Source organism: Caloenas nicobarica, chromosome Z (genome assembly GCF_036013445.1).
Source record: "Caloenas nicobarica isolate bCalNic1 chromosome Z, bCalNic1.hap1, whole genome shotgun sequence".
NCBI classification, from domain to species: domain Eukaryota; kingdom Metazoa; phylum Chordata; class Aves; order Columbiformes; family Columbidae; genus Caloenas; species Caloenas nicobarica.
In genome coordinates, this window is record NC_088284.1 from 93,779,461 (window position 1) to 93,801,352 (window position 21,892).

Here is a 21,892-nt window from a genome sequence, read left to right on the forward strand (position 1 = left end):
AGGTTTTTTCCTAAGAATAAAAGACAAATAGCGCATTCATTGCCCCTTTGTTTTGTATAAGCAGCTGATGATTTTGCAGCACAATAAAATTCGCCTATTAATGGCTGGCTTATGAGTTCTAGCTGGATTTTTTTTCTTCCTACTGGACAATTCTCCACTGCTCAAAGAAACTGAAGTCAGGTGTAAAGTTAATATCTGCCTTGTCCATTTATTCTTCTGTAAGCAATCAAGTTTTCCCCAAATCACAGGGCAATCTCTCGCCTTTCGAGAATGAATATAGGCCCTGTTCTCTCAATTTAGTTTAACAAAACAACTGGCATAAGTTCAATAGAACCAATGATTATTCTGAGAGGTTATTGCGAACCATAGAAGTTGTTAGCTAAAAGCTTGCTTGCAAGATCCCCTAAGAGGAAAAGTATATGGATATTCAAAATGTAATTAACAGCGTATTCCAACAGTGCAAGAAAGAAACATCAGCTGGTTCAGCTGCAGAGGAACCCGGCTGCACACAGACAGCTCGGGCTGGCACAACAGCCGCCTCTCCCTTCAGAGCAAAGGGCACCGAGTTGGCTCCGTCTGCGGGGGCTCCTTTCGTGCTGCCCCCTCACTGTGCTGGGCAGCACAGCTCCCTCCCGCACCGCGGGTTTGCTGGCTCTGGGACGCGAGCAGAAGGAGTTACTCTTTTCAAAGTGTCCATTTTCTCTCCACTGTAGTGCTCTATTTCACACACCAAAAAAAAAAAAAAAAAGAAGTCCTTTGGGACAAGAATGTCTTAAGCTTAGGCTTTGGTTTACTGCTATAGTTCATAGGACTGTTGCTTCAACAAAATCATTGGGTTTTTGTTGTGGGGGGGCGGTTTGTGTGTTTGGTTTGGTTTGGTTTTTTGGGGTTGTTGGTTGGTTTGGGGTTTTGGTTTTTTAAGTTAAATACATAGCAGTGAATTAAAAAAATCCTAAAAAGCAAAATATTAATTTTTTAAAAAACCCTTTTTTAATCATTTAAAAAAACATAATTTTCAAGCCAGCATTTGTAAGCTGAGGTGAACATCTAATTTAGCGGGAAACAGATTTAAACAGATGAAATGTTTACAAAAATGTAAGAGTGATATTACACATGGGAACAAAATCGCACAATGGTCTGCGAGGCCTGTATTTGAACAGTAAATATGAGAGAAGCTTAAGCTCAAATTTTTTGCAAGTTACTCAATGCCTATTAAAATTTCCAGCCTTCCTGGCTGTGTGTACTTTGCTGTTTGAAAGCCCAGGCCCTTTTCAGGACGGGTCCTTCAGAGCTTGAGCCCCCACAGAGCGTTGCTCAAGCGTCACCCTGGTACAGGGACAGCTCTTGTTTGAGTCACTGGACTTTTTACATCATTTTTGAGCTGGCTAAACACATCGTGGTACGGCCTGCACGTGCCTTTCCAGTCACTAAAACCTCTGCAGTTTATTACTTTTAATACAGTAGCACTGAGAGGCCTTATTAAACAAATGGAAAACTCCAGCCCTCGTGATGCCAGGCCCTTGCTTGCCCTTGGATGGACAAGCTGGAGGCGAGCAGGGACAGAACCAGCACCACGAGCCCCAGCCACGGGCTCAGGCACTGTTGCCTCCCCCTTGAACTGTGTGTTCTCCTGCACACCAAAAACATTTCCGTGAACTTAATGCTAGAACTACTGTTAAAAGAAACACAACAACAGAACCCGACTTGTTAAAAAATACCCACAGCGCAGGGGAAAAAAAAAACCTCCTCAACACAGTCATGTCTGTCTCCAGTAAATAGGACTTTTTTTCAGGCCTTGGGCTCAGACATATGACCAATCTACTGCGGGGGAATGAATTACTGACTGTCAGCCAGGCCATTTTCACCGAGGTTTAAGCACAGGCGTTTTACCTGCCATTTGCCAGGGGCGAAGCGCCTGCACACGCTGGGCACGTACCGCCGGCGCGGGCCCTGGCGTTACCCACTTACCCCCTGACGCAGCGGTTTGCTGGGCGGCACTCATCTGCCCCATGGGTCACACTTCAGGACTAGGACCCAAGCCATCTCACCCCCAAGGAACATCTCTGAGAGACAGGAACCTGTTTCTAAATGAAGCGACCTTATCTCATGCATGCCACAGGTGTGATGTCATCCCCTCTGGCGAAGGAACGAGGATGTCTACAGCCTCTACTGTGCAAAAACGCAGGAACTGAAGTTAGCGTGTCTAAGACTTTGTTAAAATATGGTGATAATTAAGAAAGATAATTACCACTACAAAGTTAATTCCTCTTTGAGTTCTTACAAACAAGTTTTTAATTTGCACCAAAAATTTACATTTCAGATTTCAAATCAACCTCGAGTGGTTACAAGCTTGGCAGGGGAGCAAGGCGGTGGCTGCTGGGTTCTGCTGCGGCTTCCCCGGAACGTCACAGGCGAACAGTCGCCAGCAAACCCCAGGTGTGCACAGGTAAGCCGACCGGATTGCTTTAAACTGTCTCATCTGTTGTACAAGTGTGAAAATAATAGCCATGTCAGATAAACTTCTGCTTTTTATTAAAAAAAAAAAAAGATAAAACTTATAAGGTAATTGATTGCTTTCTTCTAGTCTTTTATTAGTTGTGATTAAGGAGATATAGCAGCCCTGTTTACACAGCTCTAACAAGTCAGGACCTGCAGTACGTTATTGGCTTGCGGCCCACAACTTGCAGCCCATTCTCAACAGAATCAATCTGAAGCTGAAAACATCCCCTGTAGGAAGCGAACACATCCCTGCTCATACAGGAACAGAAAACTGTAATAACTTCAGGTCCTGTAAGTTGCAAGTTCAACTCGCAGAGCTCAGCCCTGACTTGTCATTGCTCTCAGCGTGCTGGTGATGAGATCAGAGCACTTCGCGGAGGACTCAGACTTTCAACTTGACAAGGGACATAGGTGAGCGTGTTACACTTCACTGCGACTCGCAGCTCAGACTCTGCAGAAATAAATCACGAGCTCTTCGCTGTTTAACATGCAGCCAAAGCACTGCCAATATAAAATGGCTGATCAGTAATACTTTAATTGCAGTTTCATAGAAACAAATTGCTATTTAATTGCTATAAGCTCTTCTGTGGCTTAGCTGGACTGACAATAGGCATACACACCTGGTACTAAAAGTAACAAGCACCAAGGGTGGTTGTCTGGTACGGCATGTACAGGAGGCTCAGGCAGTGAAATCAGACCTGGAACACATACTTTCACACTGAAGAAATATAATACTTAAAAAAATATATACATAAATGTTCTGATCTCAATTTTGTTATTTTAATACAGCTGTTCAGAATGTAGATCCTTGCAAAAAGCCTCACGCTTGACATATAACTACCAGCCAAAAAATTTGATAAAAAATTTAAATTGAAATTATCTTTTGAAATGCCTGACGGTACTTGATAGCAAGTCATACATCCTATGCCAGTGATTTTTTACTTTTTTTTTTTTTTTTTAGTATTTACCCTAAAATTAGATTATGCAAATTTTATCAGTGCTAACTAACAGGGAAAAAGGGAGACAAACTCATTGTGGTTAATATTCTAAAGATCTGACTTAATTTCATAGGCTTCATCTTGGTTAGACATTCTCATTTTATATTTCATAAGATACTGCATAACCTGTTAAAATATTTAAAGATAAATCATGTAGGACTGAAAAGACAGTATCTTGTTGCAAACAGAATTTGGTTTGGAAAGGCTTAATGTCCCACTGCCTGCCAGGATGCGTAAATCTCATAACTAGACAGCTGGATAGGTAAAAACATTAAACCCATTTAGAGGGCAATCTTTTTACAAAATTGTTTCATTAATAAGAGTGACAATTTATATGATTGAGACGTTTAGATGCAGCATAGACAGAGCATTTTATCCAGGTTCACGAGGATGATTTCAGATTAGTAATATTTCCTTTGATTTTTTTTTAACAGCATTCATTTTTGAAAGTGAGGGAAGCTCTTACTGAATGGCTATTTGTATGACTTTTCAGCAACACTAATGCAGAAGGGTGTATTTCAGCCTCAGTGTAGCAAATGCGCGTGATAAAAGGTGAACATGCTTTTCCTTACCAATCTCTTAAAATTTAAAAGTGATTTTTTTTTTTTTTTTTTTTTTTTCACATGAGGACAAATCTAAGTGTTGCCAGTAGCCTTCTACCCACACCTACCGTCCCCATTAGCGCCTGTTTTATTGTCTGAAATGCCTCTGGTTTCAAGAAAGTGTTTTTACCTAAAGCAAAAATACTACTTAAAATATGTTCTATTGTATATTCATAGCTCCATTAGTCCTCCTCCAATTTAGCACATCAAAGCAAAGACTTCATCACTTGCATGTGGATTATGCTAACATGAGTGACATTTGTAATCTTATAGGTCTGCAACTTAAGAAATGCTTTTAAAGTAAGCTATTAAATAGGTAGCTGTGCTTTACAAATGAATCATATAATAGTTTATTTAAAGCCGTTAATGAACTTCAACCTCTACATCACTAAATGCTATACTACATTACTTACTAGAAGTTATTAGCTATCTTCTTAGCATGTCTAGGTTATATTAGACAACTGAAAATCTGTACATGTTAGATTTAAACACTGTACCTTGAGTGCTTATACTGAAAGAATATAAAAAGATGTCTGCAGTCTCACTAATACTTGAATTCCATATTCATATGACTTCAAGTGTCTTTTCAAAGATATTGAAGCAGCACAATTTGCAGGACTCTACCTAAAGACTTTAATGCCAGATCAAAAAGCTTAGAAAATTACTTTTAAAATTTGTAAGTGCATTTAATTAAAAAGTCATACGTGGCTTCATTTTATTGCTTTATATGTTATACAAGTATTCTTTTGTCTAAACTGTCTCATACTGTACATTACAACATTTTATTTTCTCTGCAACAGTCCTATTTTTCCTCAAGCACTGAAGTGTTAAAAGAAGAAATTTAGCAGACCTCCAGTATACTAGAGGTCAAGAAGTAGAATCTGAAAAAAAAAAAATAAATAAAATCTGCTGTTGGTTGTTTAGACAGACAAATCTATAAATCAGCATTTTGTGTATCGGCATCACAACAACTGCAACTCAAGCTCACTCCATAACCAAGCACATTGAACAGTGAACCCCTTCTCAAAAACGGAATTAAAAAAGGAAACATAATTGCGATGTATTTCAAATGTATTAGTCACCTAAAAAAGTAGTTATTGATTTGTTATTAATTGCTGTGGAGGCACATTCCAGGTGCTTGCAGTTTCCTCACTGAAGGCAGACAAAGCACAGCCGCAGATTCATGTTCGTATTCTTGCTACAAGCATGAAAGTCAGAATTTTTTCTCGGAATTATTCTGCACAGCTCTACCACCAAGCAGCTGATGGGAAAAACCCACTAAATGAAGCTGCTCCCTTTCTAAGCTGAGAGGAGGCTTTGTTGCTTGGAGGGGCGGGCAGGGGTTTGTGTTTGTTTGCTTTAACAGATCATATTTGAGATCAGTTGGTTCTCGGAAATAGCCCGGGAAACGTGGTTTTCTTTCCTTAAGATTTTCACTCTTGGAAAGTTAGTCTCTTAGCACAGCGAGCACAACTTTATGTTGCTCCAGTCAGAACAGCTATCGTGTTCCTTTTTATGAAAACTCAATTCTAGTGCTCAGCGTGAGGTACAGACCTTTTGGTGGTTTTTATTTTATTTTTCTTTGACGCCTTACGGTATATACATACACTCTCATGCCTGCACACTCACCGACACTTGCACACCCTTAGCTGGACAGAGACCTCAATACATGAATGTGTACCGTAAGTCACTGCAATATGAATTATACTTGCTGTTACCAGAATTAAGAATTTCAATGAAAAATAAAGATCATTTTGAAGTAGTGCTCTGCTGCTTTGCCAAAAGTAACACAGGTAAGTAGTTCAACAAATTCTTTACTGGCATAAGACAAAAAAAATATGTCCAAACCAAAAAGCTACTTTTAAAGGTAATTGACAATAAAGGTAATGACTGTGTAAGATATAGTTTCAGAATAATGTTTTGAATGTAGGCTTAAAAAAAAAAAAAGAGCAAAGCTTCTAAAACCCATACTCAATTCAATATTGTTTGTTTTACTTTTTTATTATTTAAATACACCATACTAGAGCAAATGTCTCTGAAAATATCACAAATAAAAGATTTTTCTTCATTCAGCAAATTAGAAGTAGGTGAAAATTTCTACACAGTAGCTGCTATGAGCCTGATGTTTTTTTCTCCTTTTTTCTTTTTTTTTCTTTTTTTTTTTTTTTTTTTTGCCATGGGAAGTAGCAACATTAGGACAAAAACACGTACATGCATACATACATTGTATTTTACAGAGATACAATAAAAGTGTTTGTGATAGAATATCACAAAAGCCACATCTTTATCTCATGTTCAGTTTGATTGAAACACATTTCCTTACAACACTTAAATATACAAAGAGCAAATAGAATGTTGTTAAGGTAAAACACAGGGTACAAACTGGCCAGTGCCCTGCTAATTGTTAATGAGGGTAGAAAGCAGATTTCAACGCTTCTTTTAATTAGCTTCATTAGTCATCTTCCCCACCCGCCCCCCCCAAGATGTCCTCCGGTGGATCTTTTTTCATTTTCTCTACAGTCTCCCATTAGCCCAGGTTCATGGAGTCCTTAATGTTCATATTCAGTCATTTTAATACACCAATAAATGTGGGAAGGGCAATCAAGAATAAAGAAGGTGCAATGGTATGGAGCTGGCACTGATGCTAGCTACAAAGGTGACTTGTCTACTTGGAGACATGGGATCCATCTGTGATGAACAAAATTTGAGATGAAGGCACGCATTCTGCATTACTCTGACCTTTTAGCAGACCTGTAAGAAATAAAAATGGGTATCTTAGCTAGAATACTAAAATTGAGATAGGAAACTACAACATGACTGCTTTTGTCTTTTTCTTATTCACTAATCTCTTTTTTATTAGATTACTTTCCAACTGTGACTTGATTAAGGCTTTCTACACTATCCATTCATACTGCTAATGTTTCAACTTCAAATAGCAAAAAGCAAACATTTTCTGCAGTTTCACTACTAAAAAGAGCAGACGAGAAAAAAAAGAAAGAGACAACAACAATAAATAAGTGTACTTTCTGGTAACAAATGGTACAGTGAATAAGGTGGTTTTTCTGGGCCCCTTTTAAAGGGAAGAAACATTATGCCATGCCTTTGAAGAAGCTGGTAATATAATCTTATAATTGGAAGAAATAGTGTGTAAAGCAAATAAGAAGTACAGCCAATATCCTCCCAAGGCAACTTAGGTTAATATGCTGCATTGCAAAAGAGCTAAATATAGATATTTCAGGATTTTTCCCCCCCATTTAAAATTCCTCATCTGGTGTGTTAGTTAATGTTACATAAACATTCTAATGTATGAAGTCAAACATGTGCTTTCACACTGGTGTTAATGAATTGCAATAATTAAAAGTGTCTAACTCAATAAAAATCTAAACTTTCATGGATAACGTAGAAATTATCATCCACAGTCTTCAAAAACAATCTGTTTGCAATTACCAAAATGAAATAATATATATTAGATTTTTATGGTTTGTAAATGACATGTTGCGCTTCCCAGGAAGTTCTTTTTTCACCCTTTCTCTAAGTTACTAAAAGCCTGAGGTCTATTAGTAACTGCAACCCCCCACTTTCAAGCTAATTAAAGTAGTAGAGGCTTGGAGGTTTAATTCCCCAGAGCTGAAGCTCAGTGTGAGAAAGGTAATTTGTCTGTCCAGAACAAAGATTAGGGAGCAGCCAGCAAGCATATTTAATAAATGAGCATCAAATATCTTCTACTATGGACACAGACAACACCAATTATGTAACTACAAGGGAATTGTTGAGTGATATATAAACTAGAAGATTTTTAAGATCTTCTCTGAGAGACGTAATCTAACTCATTCTTTATTTAAAAGTATAGAAGCTGAAGACAAGCGTGTGCTGCGAACATTGCCAAATGGTGGAAAATCTACACTTTCAGTAGGTGGTAATACCGCTGCAAACAAGAAACACTACAGGAATACTACCAGTACCAAAAAAGCATAGAGAATTATTGACAATACAGTCCCTTCAAATGAAACGGCACCCAGGACATCACAAATGAGGAATTTGCAAACTGCAGGCAAGCAGTACCAAGTTTAGATAAAACAGGGGTTCTTTTTTCAAACTACATAGCAAGTGATGGGAAGTTATAATTTACATGTGTGCATTGCCTCAGGGAGACAAAAGGCAGGAATAGCCAGCATTTGCCTCCTTAAAAAGAAAAGCACGTTTTTAAACAAAGTTCGGTCATGCAACCCTTTCTGCCTGCACCAGTCACCACTGGGTTTTAGCCTGTAAACTGGATTAAGACAATAGGGAGTTCATAATAGTCACTTTCACATACACAACAAAAATACTTTAATGCTGGGAGTAGGGCTCAATCTCTTTAGTTTAATAAAAGAACTCTGTGAATATTCTGCTATGTCTATAATCTCTAGTGGTAAAATAACCTGGAGACTGATAGATATTTAATGTTTAATAAAGAGTATCTGTTACAGCCAAATCTGCCGTAGCGGAGTAACTTCTTAATTAGTGGCCCTAAAACACACAGCTTTCTGGAAAACATCTCTGATGTAGCCACCTTCAGACTGTTAAAAAGCTAGCAACATACCAAACACAACTCTTCTGGCACCTGCCCCAGCAGCTTCCAAAACTCCAGAAACCTGCAAAATCTATCAACTTGTCACCTCAACTATATTTCAGTTCCCTGGGGTTCAGGTGCTCTGCAATTCCCCTTTGAAAACTGGTAGAACTTACACCATTTTATAGTGAGATTGTATTATTTTAAAACAAACAAACACCTCACAGTAACACCACACAACCACAACACCAAACCTGGAATCTCTCCCCCCAGGCCTCTCCCTAATACCTCTTCCTCTGCCCCATCACTGACAGTAGCGGTGCAGTTAATACCAGTGACAGGAACTAGTACAAACCTGTTCTCACTATTTTCTCTGCATTTTGCTTCTAGCGAGTGTCTGCAGTCACAAGCTCTGCAAGCCCGGCCCAAGTGTACTTTTCCGTGTTCTATGTTCCTCATCATGTCTACTGCTTTTATTACAACTAAATCATTTTTATGTTTTGCTAAGGCATAGTAATAAACTGGTAAAACTAAATGACAATTTAGACACCTATTTGAAGTTACATTAAAGTTTACATTTGTAGAAGACAAGTGGATAAACCGCTTTCTCAGAATGGTATACCTTTTACTGCAGTGTATAAAGATGAATGGTTTTACCTATATTTTGAAATGAGATACCTACAAATATTCATTTAACAGATTCACTACTAGCCAGTCTATATTATAGATTTGTTTCATTAAAATTCACAACAGTATAAATCTATGAATCTTTAACTGTATTTGTACTTCCTTGAGAAGACGCTGCACATTCTCCTCCAATCTTAATTATCTTTGTTCTGCCTAACTATATAGGACTTTTGTACTCAAATTCTGTCATCACCTCGATTGACAAATTAAGTAAATAAAAAAGGTCCACGTTTTATTTTGATGTAATTACATTCACTGTATAAGAGACTTGAAAGAATACGTAAAATTAATCAGTAAATTTATGCACAGGAAAAAAAAAAGGCAAACACAGATATTGAAATGTAGCAACATAACAAAAAAAATCATGGAAATTAAAAATCAGTATCAGTTTGTGTTTTCTTGGACCTATTTCTCCACTAAGTAAAGGCACTAAGAAATATTCCGTACATTACAGAATAGATCAGCCTACCATTTGTCCCAGATTTTTTTAATCTTCCAAATTCCTATTTGCAGATAAATGTTATTTTTTGTGAACCTTACAGACATTAATGAAGTTCCTATTGTAAATCTATAAAGAATTACCAACTGAAGTGTGCGCTTTTTGTTTCATTGCAATAACTCAGTGCTGTGTGATTGCCTGGGTTAATGATGAAAAAGTCAAATATACTATCAGAGCTGATGGAAAAATCTATCACCAATCTGAAATTAAAATTCATCTGTGGTCAATAAGATTTAATATCCATGCAAGTGGCGCTGTAAAGAGTAAATGAATCAATGTCATCAATACATAATCAGTATGAAATATGATGTGAATAAAATTATGTGCAAGAGTCATACATTCACTCTTTTCTGGACCAGGGTGGAATGAACAGTCTCTTAACTCAAGGTTGACAGTAATTGTTACAAATTAGGCACAGCAGTTATCAAAATGCACTCACTTGCATAGCTTTAGGACTTATTAAGGAGATTAAAAGAGATCTAAAACTATCTAGTTTCAGAGTTACAGGACAACTGTTGATCAGAATTTTTTTTTCTTCTTCTCTATATGATTTGTACAGTCATTATTTACTCATTTAGCTAGAAACCCAGAGCTATCAACCACAGAGATAGTTGATTAGTGTTATGGAGCGATAAGAAAATGGCACTTTGGTTTTTAAATCTGAGTTATAACATCCAAAACAGACAAGAAAATACTTCTGAATGAGTACCCCAGCATGCTTCCTCCACTAAAACCTTAATATTAAAGTGAAACACATTGGTTTAGTTCAGGAACCTTCTCTTCACAAGACATGTATTTCCATATTAAAGGATCTAATTTTCCCCCCACAGAAACCTGCTCTCTTGTAGCCCTTAATTTCAAAATTATAAAATAAAATACTTCTCTTTGTTAAGAGTTTATATAAATGCATGCTCTCCGTTTTGCTTTGTACACAAGGAGTTCAACAGCTGTACAGATGCACATGCCCAAACCAAAATAAACCTGCTCGCCCTGTATGTCATAGTTAAAAGGTTAGTATTTTCTCCCCATACCCCCCCACACCTAAGTTATTTAAGTTCAGTTACTTAAAGGTCTCCTTGCAGGGGTGGGGAATGTCCACTATTAGAATGAAAAGAAATTGATCTTCATTTAGCTCTAATAAAGCTTATTAGTAATTGTTGAGTATTCACCTTCTGGTCTGGCAGTAGTGGATTACTCTGAAGTGAATTCAAATGGCCATTGATGAGAGCTGTAGGTCTATCATGTTCACAAAATAAACTGCCATTGATGTAGTGAAACCGATCTCCGGGGACCAGGCGATTCCGGCAGGTAGAGCATGTAAAACACTGAAAAAAAGAAAGAGACAGCAAGTGAAACTACGGCACAAATTAAGTATGCTGCAGGTTTGAAAATTACACTTCAGAGACTGCGAGTGCAGTTGAGATACGGAGCTGCTTGGTTTCTACATCTCCAAATATGGCATCAGTCTTACCTGTTGGGACTACACAGTACATAACTCACGTATAGTTTCACCGATTACGAGGGAACAAAGCTACACACTAAGGGAAGCTTTATAATATCTACTCATATTTCTAGTTAGTGCTTTGCATTTCATTCATAAGCAGATGCAGATTTTATACTAAAGAAGCACGGCAGTACTAATCAGCTACTAAAAAAATACATAGAAAAAAGCCCTCACCTTAAGATGATAGACGTTGCCCTGTGCCCTCATGACCAGCTCGCTGGCAGGAATGGACTGTCCACAGGCACTGCAAGCACCACTATTTCCAAATAACCTGAAACAGAGGTGATGGTCATGAATAATTTAATACACAGGAGGCTCTAAGCATTTTTGTGCATCACTGCAATAGTTTATTACACAACTCTTTTAGGCTTCTCACCCCCGTCTTCCAACTTGCTTACGTGTCATAATTTGAAAAAGTATAATTTTGTGTAACAACTGGTAGCTTCACCCTACCTCGGATGTGGTTACACAGGATTTAATCAGAAATATTGACTTACACCTCTAGAAACACAAACAATTCTGTACTACACACATTTTATCAGATTACTGGGTTCATCGTAAAAAAAGATACAATTCATGACTGGAGTTTAAATGCATTGTGTCCTTGAAATTATATGAAGAACTCTTTTGTACTTTAATCATATCTTGAGATATGAGTCATCAAAAGGGTTAAGAGGATTTGATTGTATATCTAAGAAGACATCATGCTCAGTGTATTGAAACTCCAGTAAACCTCCATCAGTGCAGAGTTTCCATTAGAAACTCTCTGCTATCCAGGTTGATATATAATGTGTATGGGTTAACCTTTTCAATCATGGTGTCAACACTTTAGATTTGCCTCTGCTCATCTCTTTCATCCTAACCTTCTCTCTCTCTTGATAATGAAATGCTTGCTCCAACTTCCCTCTATCTGCTCCTGAGTCCACAATTTAGATTACTTCATCTCTGCTAGCAACAAACTGAATGAAATTTCGATTTGAGCAGAAAGTAATTTACCGGGATCTGGACCCATTTGTCATCATATCTCTCTGGGTGTTTGCTGTATCACTGCAGTTTTCCTATGCAATCAAATGAGACCACAACATCTGCCATTGGGGGGGGCACACGCAGTGGGGGGAGGGGGGGTAGGCAGAAGAGTGGTGAAGAAAAATATATACATAATTCTTCAAATCCATTTAAAGGGACAACACATCGATTCAAAACATAATACAATAATGATTATTGAGTTCTACTTTTACAGGCTAGAATTAGAAAACCTTTATTTGCTTTTGCACGTGCCTCTAATATACACAAATATTTATAAAGACTACCAGAATCATTTCGCAGTAAAAAAAGAAACTCAACTAGCTGGCAGGGTCACAGACCCACTTTTTCTGCATGATGTAAAACACAGTAATAGGATTTACAAATTAGCGTATTGGTATCATAATAAATATTAATATTTGCATCTCCTTCCTGTCCAAATAAAGTCATAAAATTCTGTTTGTGTCAACCTAGGAGACGCATTACAACAGAATACCCGTAATCTGAATGATTGCAGTGTGCCTCTGTATAAAAATAATTGCTTTGAATTTTCAGAATCTGAGCTTGCAGAGGAGGCTTGTCATGTTCAAACTACTAATTTGCTGTCGCCACTTTATTGAAAATAGCCTGTAAGTTGTTATTAAATGTATCGACTGAACGACAGAGAGAGTAGTAAAACTGCCCCTTAAGATGGCTTTTAATAGGAAGCTGAGAAACAAATTTTGCAGCAGCATCGATTTGAAGAGTTCAATCAAAACTCCATTTCAAAACTAATTAGTCTGAGATCCACGACACATTGACACGTTCTTGCAGAATCACAGTGGTTACAAAGGGAAAGCTGAACTAATACATTGCCAGGACCTCCAGCCAAAGGGACTGAACTGTCAGGAAACTACGGGTGCATTATTAGGGCATCTTCTAAATCACGATCAGCTCTGAGTAGTTACATGATGTATCGAGGTTACTTCCAAAGCTTTGCAATATGCATTTTTCTCCCGCCATTGTTGCTAGTAGTGAAGCTGGCAGGTACAAAACGTGCAGGGGAAGCACTGCAAGAGGAGGCAGAAAGGCACCATCACATTTCTAGAGCAAAGATCCAAAAAATCCAGACTAAGGGGGCAGCGACAAGGGTGTTGCGGTGTAGGGTGGAGGCAGAAAGGCAAAGAGGAACAGTCAATGTTACTTGTCCAGGAGAATCTGTACCTGGTCAGTGGCTCCCACCCTCCCACCCCCCCATACAACTGCACCACCCAACTGAAAACACAGCTTTTGGAACGCTGAGCTCATTCATGACTTGTCTTCGTTAAGCGCTCATTTGTTCTACAATTCTCTCTGACTAGAAGTGGCCGTGCGCCGTGAATGTCTGTGAATTCTAATAAATGGAGTCAAACTAATCCAGAGGCTTTCCACACATCTCCGGTTTTCCCTAAGCATGTTCCCAGAACAATTCTCTTTTGGTAAGTCACTTCAGCTGAACCTTCTGCTAATATTCCTAAAAATTACTTGCAAAGTCAGAACACCTTTCCGCTGCTTTGTATTATTTACCAGGAAAATTAAGCTTATTTTTCCTTCTCTACTGTTATGAACGGTTTTGTTCTGTAATACCATTAACAGTGAAAAGGTGTTATCTTCTAAAAAATGTTATTCCTCCTTACCAGTAAAGGCAGTCTTCCACAGTAACTATTCTTTACTGAAAAAGTTGTTTCACGTGGTTTCTGAGAGGCTGGAGAGCTAATTATCTAACCAGGGGGACTGTCCAGGACAGTATTTGATTTAAAAGGCTTGAGGCTTTAGGTGCTCAATTAAGTAGCTATCGGTCTCAGACTGGACTTTAATGGGCTCTTTTCTCTTTAACGGCAGCAATGGGTAGAGATACCCCAGGTCAGGCTAATTAAAGCCAGGGGACTCTTTAATTGCGATGACAGAATTGGTTTCAGTTTCCTCTTTGGGTCCTCAGTCCAAGAAGGTCATTAATATTTCAACATTTGGGCAATGCAATCAATCACAAACATCAAGAGGTTCCCTATATGGACAAGGCAGCTCTTCTACACTTAGCAACATTTTTCTGAGCCACCTTAAATTAACTACTGTGTGGTTCCCACACAGCACTCCTCACACCCCCCACAAACGCTCCTATTTTTTTTTTCAGAACTTTCACTAGAGTGGGAATGAAGGCAGCAAGCAGTCTTTTCAGCCCAGTTTCCCGTCGTGCTGCTCAAAATTCAGTATCAGCAGAAACACATCTCTAGCAACTTATACTAACAAAATAAGGTTCTAGTTGTTTCCGAAATTGTGGAGATAGATTTGACTGCTCTGATTCTCACACAACACGGCGCACATTTGTGTTCACAAATATATATATCCAAGCGCTACCAAAGAGAAATGCACATCCAGACCTACTGATCCAGAAGCGATTGGTGTTTCTGTACATTCCCTATATTTAATCTAAATTCTGCACCAGCTATATTAAATGTAACAAAGAAAGGCAACACAGAAATTACGCCTGGAGCCAAGTCCATTAAAGGTACTTCAGAACAACTAGAGACCAAGCACCTTAAAAGCACCAGAAGCTATTGATACTTAAAAGGGGGGCTGTGCATAATGGCAAGTGCTGCATTAGGGAAGGGGAAGGGAAAAAAAAAAAAAACAGCCAAATTACGCTTGGTTAATTCAGAGTAACAGATCTGCCCCCAAGTGAATTGCAGGCCTTGAATTAATTCTGTTATGACAAATCAAGATAAACGTTCCCCCTAAATTGCATGCGATTTAATTAATTTTTGAGATCCTGGGTTTTTTTTTTTTTCCTAGCTAATAGTTCACATGCTCCTGTGCTGTCATTGTGCTTGAGTGGGCAGACTTCAAAGTGATATTAAATAACCAACTATTAGATTTACCTAGCACGTCCTATTGGAAAAGTGCCATTTAATTACCTAGCCTGTTCAATTAAAGGGACAGCATTCCCTGAATATAGCAGCTTGCTGCTGATTACCAGGGAAATGAACTCGCTGCCTGGCGGCCCCTTCTCCTCCTCTCTCCTCCCCTCCCCGGCGCACTCCGCGGCTGCGGGTGGGCGCCCCTTGGCCGGGTCCGGCGCGGCCCCACGCACCCCCCGCCGGCTGCGCCCACGCAGCGCTGCGAGGAGCGGGCGCCCGGGGAGGGGCCGCGGGCGCTGCCCCTTTAAGAGGCGCCTGGGCAGCCTCCCCCCTCTCCCCCTTCCCCACCACTCCCTGCTCTCTCTTAGAGGCCAATTTTGTTAATTAAATGTTTTGTTTGCGACGCGGCTCTCATTCATTTCGGACACGTCATTCCGAGCAGATCTAAGCCAGGGACCAGATCTCATTAGATAAAACCTATCAGAACTAAGAGAAAATGGAGGAGACACTAATTAAAGCTTTTAATTGTGCGGATTCGCTGCCACGCTGCTGCTTTATCTGGCATCTTAAGGTTGGGAGGGCCGCGCTCCGCTCCCCTCCTGCAAGCGCGCCGCTCGCCGTGGGGAGGGAGGGAAGGGACTGGGATTTTCGCCTCCCTCTCTTTTCCCAGGAACCTTGGCTTTCAATGAAAGCTGCTGCTGCTGTAGCTCTACGGCTAATTTGTTGTCGGGTTTTGAGGGGAGGGAGGGAAAGGGGAGTGTTGTGTTGTTCAAACAACAACAGAAAAACACACACAACCTCAGACGGTTAAAAAAGCTCATTAATAAATGGCCCCGTGGTCTTGGCCCAGAGGAGTCAAGTCCCTTTCACCTGGCGCCTGCCGGGCTGATCAATCCTCTTTCTCATTTTGTTAGTCGTGCCTTGCGTGCCCCATCTCCAGTTGAGAACTGTGCCCCTGGCTCTTGCCTGGGAAAGGGAACGTGCCCTACGGAATAATTAAGAGGGGGGCAGGATGGCAAAGGGGAACCGGAGAGACTCGCTGCCAAGTGGGTGGCATCACCTCCACAACCAAACGAGGCCCTTTCAAGCAAGAAAAGGGCGAGGGCCTCTCTCGTGCCAGCACGACTCCCGTGGAAGCAGCGAAGTCCATTTCCAGCGGGAAAGCTCCAAGTTAAGTCGGCCCTGGCAGGGCCCAGCTGTCCTACCCCACCTTGAGTGTACGGTGTCCAGTTCAAGTTTCAGCAAGCATCTGTCAGAGTTATTTTTGCAAGTCAAATTACACAGATCTAAAGAGAAGTCAGGCGATAGAACAAGGAGATCAATTCAAAACCCTCATCTGATAAAGCATCCTAATACTCGTTAAAATAAATGAGTATTAATTTTTGGCAACACAAAACCAGAGGACTGCGATAAGCCTGCCTGAACTTGCCTCTGGGATACAGTGGACGCATCTTCTCTTTTTAATTAGTAGTAATCAGACATGAGGGTTTCTTTGATGGTGTTGGTCGAGTGATGAATCTGTACTATTCAGTGCATCTTAACAGTACTGTCAATTTTTCCACTTCAAACGAGACTCTCACCCTAACACCGTTCTGCTCTATTTAATTACAATTCTGCCAGGCTTAGGCTTCTTGCTTAGGATCATGACCAAAAAGTGCCATTATAAGCCCCCCCATGTGCTGATTTTTTACAGTTTCTAAAAATATCCCCAAAACTAGTGAAGATAAGGCTCCGATTTGTCAAAGATACTGGGGGATGCATTTCGTCTGCTTAACTTACCAAAGATGCAGCCATGTATCAGGACAGAAGCTGCGCTATCAGAGTAACCAAGTTTTAACTCCGTCCTTTTAGACTAAGGAAGTCTCCATGCATATGCACACATTCAGTACAGTCCTGAGCTCCTCAAGCACAAGTCAAGTTTTACAGTATAAGCCAACTTGTAACATTTTGTGGCCTTTTTTTTTTTTCCTCAGAAAGGAAGAAAAAAAGTGGAACTTTTTGGCCAGAGAGAAGAAAAACCTGGGTTAACTCTTGACATTTACTGTAAATGAGAAACCAGAAGCATTTAAACAAAACACTATTTGTTTTAGCTAAGCAGTTCTGTTATGCCAGGAAGGTATGGAGCTTTTTTGTTGTTTTTTTTAATTACTGAATGTTGAAATAGAACACCTCCTTGAAGCATTCATGTGCATCGGTCTATCAAACCATTTACTCAAATTAAATGTGTAATCCTTCAAAATGCCTCCTTTTAAATTAATGAGTTTAAGTAGCTTGAGTTCACCTGAAAAGATCGTATGGCTACCTGACCTCATGAGTTCTTTCTATTAATTATATTGGAAACTTGTTGGAAGGGATACTCTGCGTAATCTTTCTGTACCCCAACAGATGCGAGATTAATAAGGCTTAGTTCCCCCTACCCAAATCTGTGGCATTTAGAACTAACAGCTTCAAAAAAGGAAGAGATAAGAAATAAAGGGCAAGAGCATATCCCTTCTCTGCTGTGCCTCGCATTTTCTATACTGAAGTTAAGAAAAATGTCGGTTCAAAGATTCTCTCTAACAATGCGAAGACAAACATTCTAGCATTGGTTTTGGCTATAAGTAGAATCGGTGGCCCTCCAACTGACGGTTAATCAGCTCTTTCACAAGGAGAACAAGAGAATGAGTCATTCTGTTTCCACTCAAAGGAGTTTAAAGGTGCTTATGTAAATATAATAATTAATCAGATACTAAAGGCAGGCATTTCATTATTTAGCACCTCTGCCAGAGCCTTATTTAAGCCCTACGATTTTAACATTTACCGTTCAGATATGCACACTTCTCCTTCAACACTACAACAAAGCAGATTAATTTAGCCTCTCTGATTGCTGTTTATTTTTAGTTAGGACTTGTTTTGTGCTGACAAACCACTTTAAAGTTACAGTCGTCGTTCCGCCCCCCCAACTCTTCCCTCCACTTGGCAGCCGCAGCTGCGCCCTGGGCTAGGCGCTGACATCCGTCTCCGCGCCCCCACGTCCCTCCGCTCCTAACGAAGGAGCGATCCTGAGCCAGCCCACCCCTCCGGCCCGCGCCACGGGCACCCACCCGTCTGCCCGCCAGAAATAAACGGGGAAAAAAGGCAAAAAAGGCAGGGAGAAAGGGGGAGAGCGGTCGTCGCCAGCGGAAGCCAGCCGCAGCGTGCCACCGCGCCTCACCTGATGTAGTCGTTCCTGCAGAGGATCATGCCGCTCTTGGTGTAGCAGGAGGTGCCGATGTCCCCCAGCTGGGCCTGGCAGCAGGAGCACTTGAGGCAGCGGCTGTGCCAGTAGCTGTCCATGGCGTAGAGCAGGAAGCGGTCGGCGATCTTCCCCCCGCAGCCGGCGCACCTCTTCCACGAGAGGGAGCCCGCCGACACCGGGGGCGGCTGCGAGCTGCCGCCGGGGTTCACCATGGCCTGCGCGGAGAGAGGGGCGGAGGCGGGTCAGGGCCGGGCCGGCAGCGCCGCGCACCCCGCCCGCCTCCCGCTTCGCCCGCGGCGGGGCCGGCGCCGCTCCCGGGCCCGCGGGGGCTCGGCCGGGCCGGGCCGGGGGCGCGGGGCTGCCCGCGGCCGCGCAGCTGCCGGGGACCGGCGGGCGTGGGGGGCAGAGCCAGTGCGGCCCCCCCCGTCCCGCTCCGGGCTTGTGCAGCTGCAGCTCACAAGTCAGGAACAGTCCCGGGGTTTGTTTTGCTTATGAAAAAAAAAAAAAAGTGTGCGAAGAGTGAAAAAAAAAAAAAAGTTGTGAAACTGGTTTTTCAGTCTAGAAGAGACTCTGCGGGCTCGGGGCGGTAACGAGGGGCTCGGGACCGGCCGTCCAGACCTCGGGATTTAATTTTTTTTGTTTTATTTTGGAGACATTAAGAACACCCAGGGAAAGCACTCCAGACAGAGGACACTGGCCTGAATAATAGATCATTGAACTTTAGGACGCCTGCTAACTTCCTACACAAACATACTCAACTTTTGTCTCGCTAATCTGCCCTTGATCAGCAGTTTAAATGCTAAAGCTTTGTTATTCAAAAAAAAAAAAAAGTTTACCGGCCATAGGAAAGCAGCAGGATAATGAAGTGCACCGCTCCAGCTGGAGTTAGTCTGGCCGCCCCCAAAATTGCTACTAAGGGCATTTTTCACTTTCTAATAAATGCTTTATGCAAGCAGGACAACCGAGAGATAATATAGGAATCAATTCATAAAGCTTACTCTAAACCGATTAATTTGTTGCCTTCAATCCAGAGTCCAATAAACTCCCGGTGTTCCTCTAGTCACTTATACTATAAAAAGATCAAGTTATTTACTGCCAATTAAGCAGCATGTTTTGTCTTTGTCCTTTGTAAGCCGTATGTGCTCATGCCGAGGCATCTGGCTATCTGCTAAGGACCTTCAGACTGATACCTCCAGAGCAGCGAGGACGAACTTTCCTGCCACTGGCCCAACTCGGCTGCAGGAGAAGAACTGAGGCCGATTTTAAACACACATTTCCTCAGAAAGAGTACCTGGAGGTATGTCCAGTGACCGCACAATAAACCAGAAGAACTGCACCAATTAAGCTGTAACAAAAACCCCGAGACTTTGGAAAGAAAACCACTCTAAAAGCCATTAGCATTGCATTTATCCGAACGCATCATATACCTTTATGTAAATTGATTTCTGATGCATTTGTTCAAGGAATTGCCTTTTGTTACAGTTTCCAACTACAGCCTAAATGAATCTGCATTTCCTGCTCCGAGTCTTTAAACAGTTTCCCTACGCTTTAAATCACTTCAGATTTCTTAAAGAAAAGGACTCCGTGCCACCACCTTAGCCTGTCTTTGTCGACGGCAAATACATATAAATATAAAATGGGAAACGTTACACTGAGAAAACCATCCAGTAACCCCATTACGCTAAAGCTCTTAAGGACAAGCAATACCTTAATGCTGATTAAATCTAAAAAGATGAATCAAGAGGACTGACCAGAAAGTGACTCCCTTGATAACTAAGGACGGGCCCTCATCAAGTTTCATTTAGAGTTGGGGGGGGAAAAGCTTTTAACTTAAATAGGCTTACTCTAGTAATTACACAGTCAAGCAATTTAGGTCTTGGGATAGGAGTCGGTGAAATAGAAAGCAGAGCTGGAAGCTAGAGGCAAAATAACCCCCCCCTTTTAACAGCGTCTCTGGTGTTTTTTTAATGGAGACCGAGGGAGGGACAGGCAGAGAGCTGGCAATTTGTAGTACAAAAATGGATGCTTAATTCATGTCTCGGTTTTAATTAGGTGATTCACCGGATTTCTCCTGGATTGAAACAAAAGGCTGTGTGGGGGGCAGGAAGGGAATTGGAGAGGAGAGAAATAGAGCGCTCACTTTGATCTTTTCTGCCACTGTTTCAGAATAGTGTTTACTGAGGGGGAAGCGGGTGCCCCAGCCCCCCCGGCCCCCCCGGCCCCTCCATTCACAGGAGCCGCGGCAGGCAGAGCCCTTTCCCGGCGGCAGCTGGGAAGGGGGGAAAGGGAAGCGGCCCCGAGCGGCGGCCGCCGCCGGGCTTTGTACGCGGGGGCCGCGACCATGCCCGGAGCCCGCGGCTCCCCCGCGGCTCCCCCGCGCCCGGGGCGCCCCGCTCCGCGCCCTCCGCCGCGGCGGGCAGCGCGGGACGGCGGCGGGGCCGCGGGCACGAACCGCACGCACGTCCGCTGGGAAACAAGGGGTAATTACCGGCACTTCTTACCTGCTTCCCCTCTATATTGCAAAAGGCCGGGGAGCAACGTCGCTCGGGGTGCCGGAGGAGGTCTCCTTGCAAAGAAACGAAACACAGCGCTCGCCCACTCTCCGGCTTTCGGGAGCGCTGGAGGGAGCCCCCCGCCCGGCAAGGGGCAGCCCAGGCTGGAAAAATATAGATATTGCTATGAGAGGCGTCTGCCTGGGTCCTTCCTCCAGCTCCCGCTTCCCGGGAGGGGAGCTGCAGAGCTCGGTCCCTGCCGCTGAGCTGCACACGCAGGGCGCCGCCGCCGCTCGCTGCTGCAATCGCCGGGTAAGTTTGGCAATGTGGCTTCACTTTGTACCGCTTCCCCCGCGCCCCCCCCACCTCCGCCCCCTTCTCTGGGCTGTGGCGGCTCCCGAGCCTGCCGCGGCCCGCCGAGGCGCCTCAGAGGAGAGGGCGAGAGCCGGCGAGTTTGCGAGGGGCCGGGCGCGGAGCTGCTGCCGGGGATCCTGCGGCGGCGGCGCGGGCAGGACGCGGGAGGAGGCCCCTCCGCCTGCGCGAGCCTGCGTGTGTGCGAGTGAGGAGTGCCTGTGTCCCTGCGCGGGCGCGCGCGCGTGTGTCCGCGTGCGGGTGCTCCCGCTGCCCCTCACACATGTGTTACTGACAGAGCAGAATCCCAACTACACTCCGGCTCGGCTCCGCCGTCAGCCCGCCGCAGCCAATCCGCCCCCGGCTTGTTCAGGCGGAATAATAAAACCTGCCAATCCCCGAGAAGACAAAGGAATGAGTGAAAGGGGAGGGAAAAAAAAAAGAGAGAGCGGGAGGGGGCGAGGAGGAGGGGAATGGAGAGGAAGGAGGGAGTCAGGTGGGCAGCGGTGGCCGCGCCGCCCGGGCGCTGAGGAGAGGCGCGCGCGGGGCCGTTAGGGCGCCGCTGCGGCCGTTAGGGCGCCGCCCGGCCCGCTCC

At 42.7% G+C, this 21,892-nt stretch overlaps 1 protein-coding gene across 1 annotated transcript; it reads right to left on the reverse strand.

Moving 5' to 3' along the window:
• Window positions 1–6,117: 6,117 nt before the first annotated feature.
• On the reverse strand, window positions 6,118–21,569 carry LMO4 (LIM domain only 4). Its single transcript, XM_065656522.1, has 5 exons — window positions 20,956–21,569; window positions 18,431–18,669; window positions 11,516–11,612; window positions 11,007–11,162; window positions 6,118–6,850 (listed from the first exon to the last, which is right to left on the reverse strand). The coding sequence occupies exons 2-5, from the start codon at window positions 18,664–18,666 to the stop codon at window positions 6,842–6,844; spliced, it is 498 nt and encodes a 165-aa protein (XP_065512594.1). The 5' UTR covers window positions 18,667–18,669; window positions 20,956–21,569; the 3' UTR covers window positions 6,118–6,841.
• Between the last annotated feature and the right edge of the window lie 323 nt (window positions 21,570–21,892).

Bases quoted from the DNA above. Each gene is read 5' to 3' on its own strand.
- LMO4 (XM_065656522.1), bottom strand. From the start codon at position 18,666: ATGGTGAACCCCGGCGGCAGCTCGCAGCCGCCCCCGGTGTCGGCGGGC. The intron at 11,613-18,430 runs GTGAGGCGCGGT...CCTCTGTTTCAG, and splicing joins TGCAGGAACGACTACATCAG to GTTATTTGGAAATAGTGGTG. The intron at 11,163-11,515 runs GTGAGGGCTTTT...TCTTTTTTTCAG, and splicing joins GCAACGTCTATCATCTTAAG to TGTTTTACATGCTCTACCTG.